The 14,930-nt window shown below is 41.4% G+C and overlaps 1 protein-coding gene across 9 annotated transcripts in view; it reads left to right on the top strand.

Moving 5' to 3' along the window:
- Positions 1–14,930, top strand: part of TASP1 (taspase 1) — a 378,792-nt gene that overhangs the window by 97,520 nt on the left and 266,342 nt on the right. For 5 of the 9 annotated variants that reach the window (XM_082359160.1, XM_082359161.1, XM_082359164.1 and 2 more), the window contains one exon: positions 729–807. In XM_082359160.1, the coding sequence (XP_082215286.1) occupies positions 729–807 (79 nt within the window). The remainder of the gene's footprint in view (positions 1–728; positions 808–14,930) is intronic. The other 4 variants (XR_014235381.1, XM_082359163.1, XM_082359165.1 and 1 more) reach the window with 1 other exon arrangement.

Below are 14,930 nucleotides of genomic sequence, written 5' to 3'. Positions count from 1 at the left end.
ATTGTGTTCCTGGTGGTTTCAGACATATACATTTATTCCACCACCTCACAAAGCGATTAGCTTGAACAGGCCTTTTTGTCTCCTTTCTTTCTATCTGGCAGAATCTAGCACAGTGGTGAGCAGGTACTGGGCCCTTCGTGCATACCTGTTTGCAGTTCCTGTTGTGCCACCCCGAAGGAGGCAGGGAAGAGGCACTAAAACCTAAAGCAGCATTTGCTAGAGCGTGGCAGGAGGACCACCCGTGTTCCGGGCTCCTAGGCCCGGGTTAATGATGCTGAATCCTGGGGCAACCTCCAGACCATCAGGGTATCTGGGAACCAAGGTTCCTATCATCGTGCTCCCCAAGAAATCTGACACACACCTAGTTTGACAAGTGTTATTTTAAGGCAACCACAGTGATTTCAAGGGGCCAGAAGAGCAACACCTGACAAACTACAATAGAGGGAAGATTTTTCAGGGAAGGAAAAAATTACTGTTGATGAGACTAAGAAACTTTCTTTTGCAATTTTCTGAAAAATTTTAGATTAATACATAGCTGAAAATATAGTTTTGTTAATGTTTGAACCATTGTTCGGGTAGGTCTTACACAACTCTGGTTATCGCTCATTTGCTATACATCATTATTAGATGAGGCTTTGTTAGATGGGTATGATTTCTGTCTTCTGTTGAAAGCTAGTAATTACGTGTAATAATCTTAAAGTATTGTGTTTATCTATTTTTCCCCCCAGGCTGCTCTTTATGGATGTGGCTGCTGGGCTGAAAATACTGGAGCTCATAATCCCTACTCCACAGCTGTGAGTACCTCAGGTATTTGCTGCTTTCATGACCATTTTTCATAACTTCAACCTTGTAGGTCATTTAATGATTGAAAACCATATTTTTATGTAAACACAAAGCATGTGCTAAGACGTCACATGGATAAGAACACTGATGCCTGAAAAATCTTTGATATTTGGGAGCTTTTGAGAATTGTTTTACAACGTAAGTATCACAGTATAAAGGCTTTGCTAACATTTTCAATACAACTTTGGAGTTAACTAAAATTTAATTGTATTTTTAATGGATTTTTTTTTCTCTAATGACTCATGATAGTACCAAATTCAGGTCAAAATGATATAAAAGTAGCAAGGCATTTCAGAAACTAAGAGGTCATTTCTTGAGTAAAATGTTGACATAAAACTTGCAAGGTGTATTTCAAACCGTGTAGTTTATGACATCTACACTTTTGATAAAATGTAGGTCCTTTTTTTGTAATTGTATTAGAAGAGTCATTTTCATTTAGAAGTGTGTGTGTGTGTGTGTGTGTGTGTGTGTGTGTGTGAAAGTGAGTGTATGTTTGGGGGGAGTGGATTTTTAAAAAAAATTTTTATTGGAGTATAGTTGATTTATAATGTTGTGTTAGTTTCAGGTGTACAGCAAAGTGAATCAGTTATACGTATACATATACCCACTCTTTTTTAGATCCTTTTCCCATATAGACCATTACAGAGTAGTGAGTAGAGTTCTCTGTGCTATACAGTAGGTCCTCATTAGTTATCTATTTTATATACATCAGTGGGGAGTGGATTTTAATGGGCAGAATGGTTGTTGTCTAGACCCAGGTTTTCATATGCTTTTGCCAGACGTACTTGAAGCTCTTCATGTAGTTGATATGCATGGTTGACATAATAATATTGGTTCATCCCCTTTGCTGTGCTGTCTCTCAAGTTACAGTCCTAGGCCTTTCTCCCTGACGTCCTCAGGCTTTATCAGGAGGCCGGTAGACATGGCTGCTTTTCCTTCCTTTCTCTGTTCAGTTTCTTGCCACATTGTTTTCTGTCCCACCACACTGACCACCCACCCAATCCAAGAGCCCTCCTCTCCTGCTCACTCTTGCCTCTCTGTGGTCTCTGGCACAGGTGACTCTTTTCTTTCCATCTCTAGCGTAGATCCTGAACCTCTCTTGGTTTGTCCTGCTTCTCTGACCTGCTCCATCTTGTTCTTCGTCACGGACTCTTCCCATTGCTAACGACCCCAGTGTGGGCCTCCGCCGGCTTTTCTTCATCTCACTGTGTGCTTCCTCTCGGTGATCTGGTATTATTGCTGTTGTTCTCATGATTTCAGTGGTTATCTTTTTTTTTTTTTTTTTTTTTTTAAAGAAAGTACTCGAACTGTGTTTTTTCTTTTTTTTTTTTAAATTTATTTTTATTTATTTATTTTTGGCTGTGTTGGGTCTTCGTTTCTGTGCGAGGGCTTTCTCTAGTTGTGGCAAGTGGGGGCCACTCTTGATCGTGATGCGCGGGCCTCTCACTATTGTGGCCTCTCTTCTTGCGGAGCACAGGCTCCAGACGCACAGGCTCAGTAGTTGTGGCTCACGGGCCTAGTTGCTCCGCGGCATGTGGGATCTTCCCAGACCAGGGCTCAAACCCGTGTCCCCTGCATTAGCAGGCAGATTCTCAACCACTGCGCCACCAGGGAAGCCCAGCGGTTATCTTTTAACATATTGGCTTCCACGTCTATCTCTACTCTGGACTTTTCACTTGAAGTCCACCTGAGTTCTTTCTGCCTTCCTGTTGGATACATCCCTGTGGGTGTCATGTGTGCACATGAGATTCAGCAGCTCAACTGAACACCTTGTTCCTTATTCCCACGCCTTGGCCATCTTTCTCCTGTATTCTTTTTCTCTTTTATTGCCATCACTATCCTATTTGGTCAGACTTGAAATCTTGGTACCATTCTGATATTTGTAGCTTCTTTCCATTTCTACTGACCTGACCCTGTTATTTCAGACACCCAAGCTCCTGCCCGCCTGTTGTAGCAGCCTCCTGACTCAGATCCATTATTTGCATTGGTGGAAAAATTTGATTTTGAGCCACTCAGGTGAAGTCCAAACACAAATTAATGCTGAATCTAAACCATGCTAATATAATAGACAAAAAATTGTTTTTCAGTCTCTCCATTTTGAAGAAATGAGCATAATGTAGTAATATGAGTTAATTTTTAATTTAATATTGCTGGCACATGAAAATCTTTACACATAATACTTAAGAATTAGCTTGTGCATAATGAAGTATGGCCCATGTCTATGGAAAATTGTGGTATTTGAACAAACCAAAGTCTAAAATAGGTAATTCATTGTTTCATTTTTATTTTTCTAAAGAAATATCAGTTGGTATCATGTGTTGTGTTGACTTTGTTTTTGGTCAGTATGTGGTTCATGAGTTGGTTTGTTGCTATTTAAATGTTAGGAGACCTGAATTCTACTTTAAGCTGGAATCCTGAGTGCCTGTCTCACTGTGTCACTTTGGAAAAGAAATTCAATCTCCTTGGGATTGTCCACCTCCCTTTTTAAAATTTGGTGATGTGGAATAAGAGCACATAAATCTTTATAGATTTGATTCTGCGAAGTAGATTGCAGTGGGTGGGTAAAGTTAAAATTGTAAAATTAAGATCTTTCTCCCTTCCCCTGGAATATTTCCTTCTTTGCCCATCTTGTATCCCCTGAAGATAGTTTTATATGACTAAAGATAACTTCAGGTTTCCAGTTTATGATATCTAGTGTAGCTTTTTAGCTTGGATGCCCAGCGTCATGTTACACCCTTCTGAAGTTTAAGAACTAAGCATCATCAGCCTACAGAACCTGAGGATAATAGAGCAAGCCTCCAGTTCCTTCCATCTGTGGGACTTTGTGTGATTGCTTCGCCCTTGTTTCTCCTGGGGCTGTTGCTATGAGGTTGATGATGGAAACACATGGCAGAGTTGGGTGACCAAGTCAGAAGAAAGGTGGAGCACAGAATTTTGCAACTGTTTGGTCAACATAAAAAAGACGTGTGCCTTAGGCTGTTGCAGAAAATCCAGAGACCTGGCCTACATTTTAGGTTTATAGTTCTTGGAAGGTGATAATTGAAAGACAGAGGGAAGATAGTTAGTTATGGTCAGGGTGGGGCTCTCCTAAGGCCAGACAGGCGATGTGGTCATTAGCCTGCGGGATAAACTCGAGCATCTTGTTCTCATTACGGCGGGGAGGAATGAGTGGAGAGTGGGGAAGAGCATAGCGGGGAGAATAGCACCTCCCCATTTCTCTCTTCACCAACTCCTGGCAGTCCCCATTACCCTCTGCTTCTATGAGTCTGATTATTTTAGGTACCTCATATAAGTGGAATGGTGCAGTGTCTGTCCTTCTGTGACTGGCCTGTTTCACTGAGCGTAATGTCTTCTGGGTTCATCCATGTTCTCATATATGGTAGGATTTCCTTCCTTTTAAAGGCCGAATAATATTCCGTTATATGGATATACCACATTTTCTTTTCTTGCTCGTCTGTCAAGGACATTTAGGTTGTTTTCATATCTTGGCTATTGTGAATAATGATGCAATGAACACGGGAGTGCAGGTACCTCTTTGACATCCTGATTTCAATTCTTTTTGATAAATACCCAGAAGTGGAATTGCTGGATCATATGATAGTTCCATTTTTGTTTTTTGAGGAACCTTCATACTGTTTTCCATAGTAACTGAACCATTTTACTTTCCTACCACCTATGTGTACAGGTTCAGATATCTCCATATCCTCACCAACATTTATCTCTTGTCTTTTTTTTTTTTTTAAACATCTTTGTTGGAGTATAACTGCTTTACAATGGTGTGTTAGTTTCTGCTTTATAACAAAGTGAATCAGCTGTACATATACATATATCCCCATATCTCCTCCCTCTTCCGTCTCCCTCCCACCCTCCCTATCCCACCCCTCTAGGTGGTCACAGAGCACAGAGTTGATCTCCCTGTGCTATGTGGCTGCTTCCCACTAGCTATCTATTTTACATTTGGTAGTATATATTAGTCCATGCCACTCTCTCACTTCGTCCCAGCTTACTCTTCCCCCTCCCCATATCCTCAAGTCCATTCTCTAGTAGGTCTGCATCTTTATTCCTGTCTTGCCCCTAGGTTTTTCATAACCATTTTTTTTTTTTAGATTCCATATATATGTGTTAGCATACGATATTTGTTTTTCTCTTTCTGACTTACTTCACTCTGTATGACAGACTCTAGGTCCATCCACCTCACTACAAATAACTCAATTTCATTTCTTTTTATGGCTGAGTAATATTCCACTGTATATATGTGCCACATCTTCTTTATCCATTCATCTGTCGATGGACACTTAGGTTGCTTCCATGTCCTGGCTATTGTAAATAGAGCTGCAGTGAGCATTGTGGTACATGACTCTTTTTGAATTATGGTTTTCACAGGGTATATGCCCAGTAGTGGGATTGCTGGGTCGTATGGTAGTTCTGTTTTTAGTTTTTTAAGGAACCTCCATATTGTTCTCCATAGTGACTATCTCTTGTCTTTTTGATAATAGCCATTTTGACAGATGTGTGGTGATATCTTGTGGTTTTAAGTTGCACTTCCCTAATGACTAATGATGTTGAACACCTTTTTCATGCACCTGTTGGCCGTTTGTATGTCTTCTTTGGAGAAATGTCTTTTCAAGTCCTTTGCCCATGTTCTAATATTGTTTTTTTGCTATTGAGTTGTAGGAGTTTCTTATCTATTTTAGATATTAACCCCTTCTCAGAAGTATGGTTTATAAATATTTTCTCCCATTCCATAAGTGTCCTTTTCATTTTATTGCTTATTTCCTTTGCTATGTTGAAGCTCTTTAGTTTGATGTAGTCCCACTTGTCTATTTTTGCTTTTGTTGCCTGTACGTTTACTGTAATATCCAAGAATAAAATATACCAATGTAAGACACATACACTAGGGGGAAAAAAAAGACTGCCAGTTATATTATGACACATGGCTTTCTCATCACTTAACACATGGCTGTTGCTTTACAAGAAACTATAGAATTGGGGGTATTTTTCCAACGAGAAATATTTGCTTCCCTGGTAACAATGTCATGCCCCTTTGCTATTTCCATGCCTTCCTATGTATACAGTCACTTTTGGTTTGAATCGTGTATCATACCGTAATCCTTTTGAAGACATTATAAATGGCAGTTACACTCAAAACACGTAGTTCCAACATGGCACACAACTCAACCGAAGGGTCAACAAATGGGAACAGCTGACCTCTAGAGGCAGTGATGGCTGTGTCACAGCTGCAAGCTGGAGGACAGCCATGGGAGGATGCCATCAATTACAGTGCACCTCCCGATTTCCAAAAATTTAAAATGTGAAAAAAAGTGTGCTTTTCTTATTCTCAGCTTTTTTGTGAAAATAAATAATTAGTTTCAAGCTTTCTTTAAGTGGTGACATAAACTCTTGAGAAAAGGGGGCTTGTGAGACTTCCCTGGTGGCTCAGTGGTTAAGAATCTGCCTGCCAATGCAGGGGACATGGGTTCGAGCTCTGGTCCGGGAAGATCCCACATGCCGTGGAGCAACTAAGCCCGTGCACCACAACTACTGAGCCTACGCTCTAGAGCCTGAGAGCCACAACTATTGAGCCCGTGTGCCACAACTACTGAAGCCCAAGCGCCTAGAGCCTGTGCTCCGCAACAAGAGAAGCCACTGCAATGGGAAGCCTGCGCACTGCAATGAAGACCCAATGCAGCCAAAAATAAATAAATTAATTAATTAAAAAAAGAAAAGAAAAGGGGGCTTGTGGGTGTATTTGTGTTTCCTGAGTGCCTGGCACAGGGCTTTGCACTTAGTAAATGCTTAATAGACAAATTAAAATTTAAAAATGTATATGCATGGACAGTATTTTATTATAACCATCGAACTTGCTAAGAGAATGGAACATAGTTATTCCAACCATTAAAAAGAAAGAATAGTTATATAACGTGGTGGAAGTGCTAAATTACCACACAATGGCAATCATATTACAGTAAATAAATGTATCAAGTTAACATGTTGTACACCTTAGATTTACACAATGTTATATGTCAAATATATCTCAATGGAAAAAAAAAAGAAATGTATATGTGATTCTTCTCTCTTCTAGAGGGATTCTTGTCTTTTCAAAAAGATTATTCATCATGGAATTTCTTTAACTAGCATTTTAAAATTTGATTTAATTTGACAAAACCAGATTCACACATATTTTTTCAGTAACACATCGGTTGTGTAACGTAAGATACATCTGTGATGCTTCTCTGGCTGTGGAAAGGAAGAGCAGACTGAGGATCAGTAGATCGGAAGGAGGAACAAGCACGAGATGAAGTTTATGCTCTGGCTGACCTTAGCATCTTCTGTTACTTGTCTGTGCAGTCTGGTTTTTTTCTTAAAGAGAAACGGTTAAGTCCAGGGGTTTTATGGCAGCTGACTAGAGATCAGAAGACACAGGCTTCTGCATGGAGAAAGGTCTGCTACACAATAGGAGACCCAGTGATTTCTGATTTTCTAGGTTCTTTGATTTTCCAGGTCTTGGCTGATCCAGAAAATCAGAGGGTAGTGAGGGTGTGGCCATGGCTTGCTAAGAGTAGCTTCAAAGGTGGATGGGATAAAAAATGCAAAGAATGAGGCCAGGCTCTTGCTTTGATATTTCTGAGCCAGTGATTGGAGTCTCCTCCTCAAGGGCTGGGAGGTATGTCACCCCTTCTTGATTCTTCCACCTAACAGGTAGCCGCAGGTCTTCCTCTGCCCCTCTGTGGGAGATTGTCTAACGAGTCTGTGCTGCAAAGCTCCTTACCAGGTTCCTTTGTCAGGATGGCACAAGGCAGCCTTCCTTGCGAGTCACATGACACAAGAGCCAGTGGGACACCACTGCTGGGACATTGACATGTGCCCTGTGGTCACTGCTGTCTGGGGGCCCAGATGGGATGGGGAGGCAGGCAGGAATCTGTGCTTCTGCTTCCTTTGTAAGAGTATCCATTATTTCTCCTTAGTACTCTCTGTATGTCACAAGTGCTCTTGGTGGCTTAGTCTCTTGATTATCATGAATTAGAGCCCTGTTCTACTGTGGACCCTGGGTGCAGGTCACCTAGGGGTTTGGCTTCCCTTCCAACACTCTCTTCCCTGTTTTTTTAGCAACTTTCAAGGTGACTCTTCAAGGGGCTCTCTGTACTCGAGGTCTATTATTTTTCTTAGCTCTTCCCACTCATTGACTCTTAAATATACTTTAGTCAGGCGTCCTCCTCCACTCTACTGACGTGCTCTTGTCAAGATTAACAATCACCTCCAAAAGCCAGTGTCATCCCTTAGTCCTGTAAGCAGCATTTGACACAGTTGCTTGAATGACTTGCTTCCCTGGAAATACTATTTTTGATCAAACTCAACTGGTCTTCTTCCTGCCTCACTGGCTGCTGCTTCTCAGTCTCCTTTGTTAATTTTCTCATCTTCTTGACCTCTCAGTGTTGGAGTGCCCTGAGGCCTAGTCCTTGACCTTTTCTTTGTCTTTGAATACCCACTGCCTTGGTGTTCTCATCCAGTCGAATGGCTAAGTACCATATATATGTTGACACCCACATTTTTATCTCCACCCTGGGCCTCTCCCCGGAACTCAGTTTTTTAACTGCTTGTTCAAAGCCCCCACCTGTATATGTAATAGGCAAGATATTGCCCTCTCTGTCCCCACCTGATTCTTCACACAGCAAATGGCACCTCCAGCTTCCCATTGGTTCACGCCAAAATCTTAGAGTCATGCTTGACCCTCTTTTCTTTTATATCTCACCCAATCCACTCCAGCAACAAACCCTGTCTACTCTCCTCTCTAAATATATTTAAAATCCAGTGACTTCTTAGCACATTCACTGCTATCGGCAGATTCAATGTGCTGCATCTCTAATCTGGGTTATTGCAGGAGCCCCATAGCTAGTCCCTTGTTTTCTGCTCCTTTTCCCTTTTATTCAGTTCTCAACAACTCTTGAAGGAATATGTTCAAACCTAACTCAAATCATGTGTCATACCTCCTCTTTGAACTGTCCAACGTGTCCCATCTTACTCAGAAAAGCCGAAGCCCTTACTCAGGGCCTGCAAGGCCTTATACAGGGTGCTGCCCACCTTCCCCTCAGGCTGCAGCTCTTGCTTTTCTTCCCTTGCTCATTCACCCGCTTTGCTATGCTTCAGACATGCCAGGCATACTCCCACCTTAGGGCCTTTGTCTGAGTCCTTCCTTTCCCTTTAACTCTCTACCCTTCGTATCTTATGCCCCCACCTCATCAGCTCTTGATTCAGATAATTCACCTTCTCACTGAGATCTTCCTTGACCACCCCATCTTAAACATGTAACTCTTCCCTCAGCCAACCTTCCCTATCCCCCTCCCATGTTTTATTTTTTCCCACAGAATGTATCATGTCTAACAATTTATATCTTTTATCTGTTTATTTTATCTTTGTTTTCTACCCCACTCTACTATGAAATTGCATGAGGGTTGGGATTTTCCTCAGCTTTCCTCACTGATGTGTGAATGGTGCTCATCAAATAGAGCCTCTGATGTTTGTTGAATGAATTGATGTGAATGAATATGAACAAATAAATACATTGGGCTGGTGTCTTAGTCAGCTCAGGCGGCTATAACAAAATACCATAGACTGTGTGGCTTAAACAACAGGCATTTATTTCTCAAAGTTCTAGAGGCTGGGAAGTCCAAGATCGTGGGCCAGCAGATTCAGTTCCTGGTGAGAGTTTTCCTCCTGGCTTGCAGCTGGCCAGCTTTTTGCTATGTCATCACATGGTGGGGAGAGAGTGAGGGGGAGAGAGAGAGAGAGAGAGAGAGAGAGAGAGGGAGAGAGGGAGAGACACACAGACACAGAGGGAGGGAGGGAGAGAGGGAGCACAAGAGGGTGCAAGCTCTGGTCTCTCTTCCTGTTCTTACAAGGACACTAATCCCATCATGGGTGGGGGGGCACCCTCATGACCTCATATAACCCTAATTACTACCCCAAAGACACCATCACCTTGGGGGTTAGGGCTTCAACATAAGGATTTGCCGGGGGTGGGGGGGTCACAACAATCAATCCATAACAGGTGGAGTGCATTACGTCAAGCCCAGATGAGTCAGGGCTGAGAGGAAGGTAAGTGCAGGGTTGAGAGCAGTGTGTTCTGATGAGAACAGAGGATCCCTGAAGAAGAGGGGTGAGTGCAAAGTGTGCGGGTCTTAACTTGGGGTCTTATTGGGTGCTCTCTGGATGGCCTTGACTAAGTATTTAAATTTTCTTTTGTATGAAGTGGGGACCCTTTTGAGGAGGGAGATGCTCATTCTTTTGGAAGATAGATGAAGAGAGAGCTTTCGTCTTTGAGGTCGGTCTGGAATGATGAGCGGTGATTCAGACAGAGAGAGGCGAGAGTGGTCAAGGGGTTCAGTACGCTGCTGTTAGTTCTGCTGGGTGGGATCCAGGCTCTTCAGCCCACTCTGCCTCCTTTATATGCCTTCCTAGGCCGTCCTCTTTCTCACTTACATGGCTGACAGTGTGGCTTCTCAGAAGCTTCTTGTCTTTATGAAACAATAAACTTCATAATCTTTCACACTCGACAAGATTCTTAGAGGGCAGCCACTTAGGCTGAAATCATTTGGGTTTTAATATGTCGGGTTGGGAATGATACTGTGAGAAATCTTTTTATGTGATTTATGACTTCTAGATGTGAGCATAGATAAAACCCTAATATATTTGTAAACATCATCATCTTAAAAGCACTTGACTCTTTGGACTGATTGGTTAGTGTGGGTGGGGAAGAAATATTGTTGATTTACAGATAACAGAGTAGATAAACTCCCAGCACATTTCCCAAAACTCATTATGTGAGATGAGAATTCTATTCCAAGACTGTTGCTTACTAATTAAGTCACTTCATATCTGATGAACTATTAATATATTATTTCCTGCTTTTTAGATAACTAAGGTCACTGATGGTTCTGAATTTTCCTGTTACTTCCTAGGAAACCAGTTCAGTGTGACAGCTTTGGTTATCATGTATCTTGGATGTTTTAAATGAGTAGATTTTCCCCTGATTGTGAAATAACACATGGTCATTGAGAAGAAATTGGAAAATGCAACTGATAATTTTGCTGTGCTGTGATAGCGTGTTAATATTTTTTGGTAGACTTTTGATAGATAAAACAAAAACGACAGTATCATTTAGCTTCTGTTAGTCTTTGTCCCTTTATATTATATGACGAACATTTTTATGATTCGTTATTTATTCTTCAAAACATAATTTTAAAGGATATGAAGGATGTCTTTCCCACATAACACGAGTTCAGGCATTTTGCTTTTATGGAAGAAGACTTGTAACTGCTCTCAAGCTATTTTAGAGGCTCTTAGCCTGTGCTCTAGTGTCTGGGTGTGATAAAAAAGACAGTCCCTGTCCTTGAAGGACGTGAAATCTATGGCCTTACTTGATGATACAGGGAAGTTTCTTGCCAGTATAGAAATACATCGAAATACTGGCTGTAATAAAGGCTTGCTGCCCTGAGCCAGGCTCTGCTGCATCCCACAGCTGAGGGACATGCCCCACAGTGCCTCCCAAAGGGACCTCAGTGCACCTGGCCACCTGACTCTTGTTGCCGCCATCAGTACCTCTCCCTTCCTGCCACACACCCTCTCTCCAAAGTCCCACCCAGACCCGTTGCTTTTATGCTTCACACCACCCATCACACTCATATCCCCACTGAAATGTCTCTGGCGCCCCAGGAGAGCTCAGGACATCATGAAGAAAAGTCAGTCTTTCTCTGAAAGACGCTGTAGACTTGGGTTACTGTGGATCAAGTGAGCTCCAAGATGTTCTTTTGATGTTTGTACTTTCTCAGCTTTTTTTTTTCTTTCTTTTCTTTTCTTTTTTTTTTTTTTGGCCAGATACTTATTTTGCATTGCTTTGTTGTTGTTTGGTGAAAGAACAGACTTCTAATTTTAAAACCCAAGGTAAAGAAATGGTAGAAACAGAAGCATGAGATCAAGTGATGGGTTAAAATGCCAGCGCTCTGATCCTTCATGTAATTCTGCCTTTGATTGTTCTCACTTGAAAGAATGCCTTTTCCTTCCCATTGTCGAGCACTACCTGCTGTCAGTCGGAGAGGGAGGAAGTCGAACAACTTGTCAAAGCCTTTCTGAGCTGCCTTCATATGGTTCGCAGAAACAGAGCTGGGTTTTCATTTCTTCTTTCATTCAACAGGAGTCCCTTTCATGTTTGCAAATTGAAAACGCGTGTTTTTCAGTGTGGAGTGAGGCTGTGTGTGCCCTCTGGCACACCTGTTTCTCATTTCCTGACTTGAAAGCATAACCCATCAAAAGGAGCAGAAAAACAATTTCTTTCTGACACGCTGCTTCGTGTTCCTTACTGGACCGAAGGCCTTCGTGGCTTTGCCATCTTCATTCGCTCTGTAGAAGGTTCTCGTTAAGAGGCAGAGTTCTCTCAATACCAGCAGCGCCTTTTATAGCACAGGGCTGTTTGGGTATTATTTTGTTGTGGTGGTGGTGGTATTTTTGCAGCTCAGGAAATTTACTTGAAATAAGATTTATTTTTAAAAATACACAGAAAGGTCTTAAAATTTTTTTAATATTAAATTTAGCTGGGCAGTATATGTTGGAAGTGTCTATGTAAGCTGATAAGTGAACTGATTGGCCGGGAATAGGGCTTGGTGAAGCATACGAATGTTTAAATTCCAGTACACTGTTTAACATAAATCAAATATTTCCAACGCATTACTTCAGATTTGTGTGTACTTTAAAGTCCTGCCAGCGTAAATGACTGTGAGGCACAATATGTTGACTTTGAGTTTTGTAAATTGATAATTTGTTGCTATGAAGGTTGTACATGGTATAACTCATCACTTTCTGAAGGTACATAGTATGTCTGATGTTGCAAGCTGTTATGAAAAAACGATGCTCAGGGAATTCAGGCCTTTGGCTCTCAGATGCTTGAAGCTGGACCTTTGGTTCCTCTTAAGGTTTCCCTGGACATTTTCAGTGTAAGGCACATGGTTGTTTAGACCCAAACTTTGGTTTAGGCTTTCTATTTCTGAGAGTTATTTGGGATAACAATCTTAATGATGTATCTTCAGAAACAGTTTCTCAGGTTCTTTTTTTTTAAACAGCCATTCTTTTCAAGTTTAGTAAGTATGAATCACCTGTTAAAATGCAGATTATGATCCAGCGGGTCTGGGAGTCTGCATTTCTCATAAGCTCCCAGGTGATGCCAGTGCTGCAGGTCGACATCATACTTTAAGTAGCAAGACACCATTTCGATGGGTGAAGTGGTGCTGTCCCCAGCTGTGCCTTGCCTATAACACTCACCCCATACAATTTACCAGTCTCTTCTCTCATCGTGTTCTGGTGCATCTAAAGCTAAGGAGATCTGATGTATATCCTTGACCCTAGGTATCCCTGAGGGCTTTAACAGGTAGTTAACGAGTGACCATATGGGCTAGCATGGATAGAGACCACTGAGTCAGGATTATGGTGCTGGCAGGAATGATATTAGCCTTCCTGACTCATCTGGGATACATCTAACCCTGATACAAATTAACCAAGTTCCTGTTGCAAACAGAAGTGGATCAAACAACCTGCTAACTCTAAAATGTACTGATAGAGGGGTTAGAAGAATGCTGAATCAAATGTGTTTTATTTTAACCAGCTCTGTCCATGGTGGCTGGTTAATTTGGGCCAAAAGACTTATTGTTGAATTATGGAGAAAAAGTGGAGACACTGAAGTGTAAAATGTAGAAGCAGTCAGTTTGCATTTTTATTAGCTTGTTATTGAATACATGTCATGGTTCTCATTAGTGAATCACAGCATGATTGAGCCCATAGTATAACACGTCATGACCAAAGAATACCTTACATTTTTATTTTCAGAATGTTTTGTTCATATCATGAAAAAGTACATTTACTTGTTTCTTGTATTTGTTTTCGGCTTTGATGAAAAAAAATTTTTTTAGCAAACATTGGCTAGTAGAAAACATGGATAGTCATTTAAGAAAATATGAGTTAGACAGGAAAGAATTAGAGAGTTCTTAAAAATTCCAGAGCTGTTATTTCAGGTCTGCATGGACCCAGATAGAATGGAAGAGCAGGTGCACTCCAGAGGCGGTTTTGGGGTATGGGATATCATGGGCTTGGAAATCAGACTTGGGCTGGAATCATAATGGAGGGAGCAGGTTGGAAGGGTGTGTCCACCTGCTCCCACCAGGGCTGGAGCATCTTTCTTTATGGAGGAGAGACATACAGATATGCTAATTATCATTGATGTTATCACTTTGTACCATTGCACCTCCTGTTAGTTGGGATTCAGTGTTGTATGTTTTGTAATACTGAGGAGTTCTGTTTTCCCCATCTATTTCTCTGTATTCCAGCCGTAAATGAGAAAGTTTTTCTGGTTCTTCATAATTTCCTGGTAAATTGTATGTGTTATAATCTATCATAATAATCATTGTTTACTAATATTGATGATAGAATAATAAACTTCTGATTGAATTCTGCTAGGATGATGTGATGATTTGTTCTCAGAAATACAGAAGAATATTTGCCCCATGTAGGTAAGATAGCTAGTAAAATTCATGTCAGAGGACAGTAAGGATTTAAGACTTCTGAGATTTCTTGCATATGAGTTCTTCCTTATCCTTAAAATTTAGATTTGCCTCTGCTTTACTTGTTAAGCTTTCTGTATAATGTCAACATAAATTTAGTGGAATATAGAGACATAATATTTTTTCTATTAAATTTTTAAATTTTATTTATTTATTTTTGGGCTGCGTTGGGCCTTTGTTGCTGCGTGTGGGCTTTCTGTAGTTGAGGCGAGTGGGGGCTACTCTTCATTGCGATGCACGGACTTCTCATTGCGGTGGTTTCTCTCGTTGAGGAGCATGGGCTCTAGGCGCGCGGGCTTCAGTAGTTGTGGCTCATGGGCTCTAGAGCACAGGCTCAGTAGTTGTGGCGCACGGGCTTATTTACTCTGCGGCATGTGGGATCTTCCCAGACCAGGGCTCGAACCCGTGTCCCCTGCATTAGCAGGTGGATTCCCTGCACCACCAGGGAAGTCCGAGACATAATACTCTTAATGGAAATATTTTTTA

This window comes from Balaenoptera borealis, assembly GCF_965194805.1.
Source record: "Balaenoptera borealis genome assembly, chromosome: 16".
Lineage (NCBI taxonomy): Eukaryota > Metazoa > Chordata > Mammalia > Artiodactyla > Balaenopteridae > Balaenoptera > Balaenoptera borealis.
This window is presented reverse-complemented; position numbering and strand designations above follow the sequence as displayed.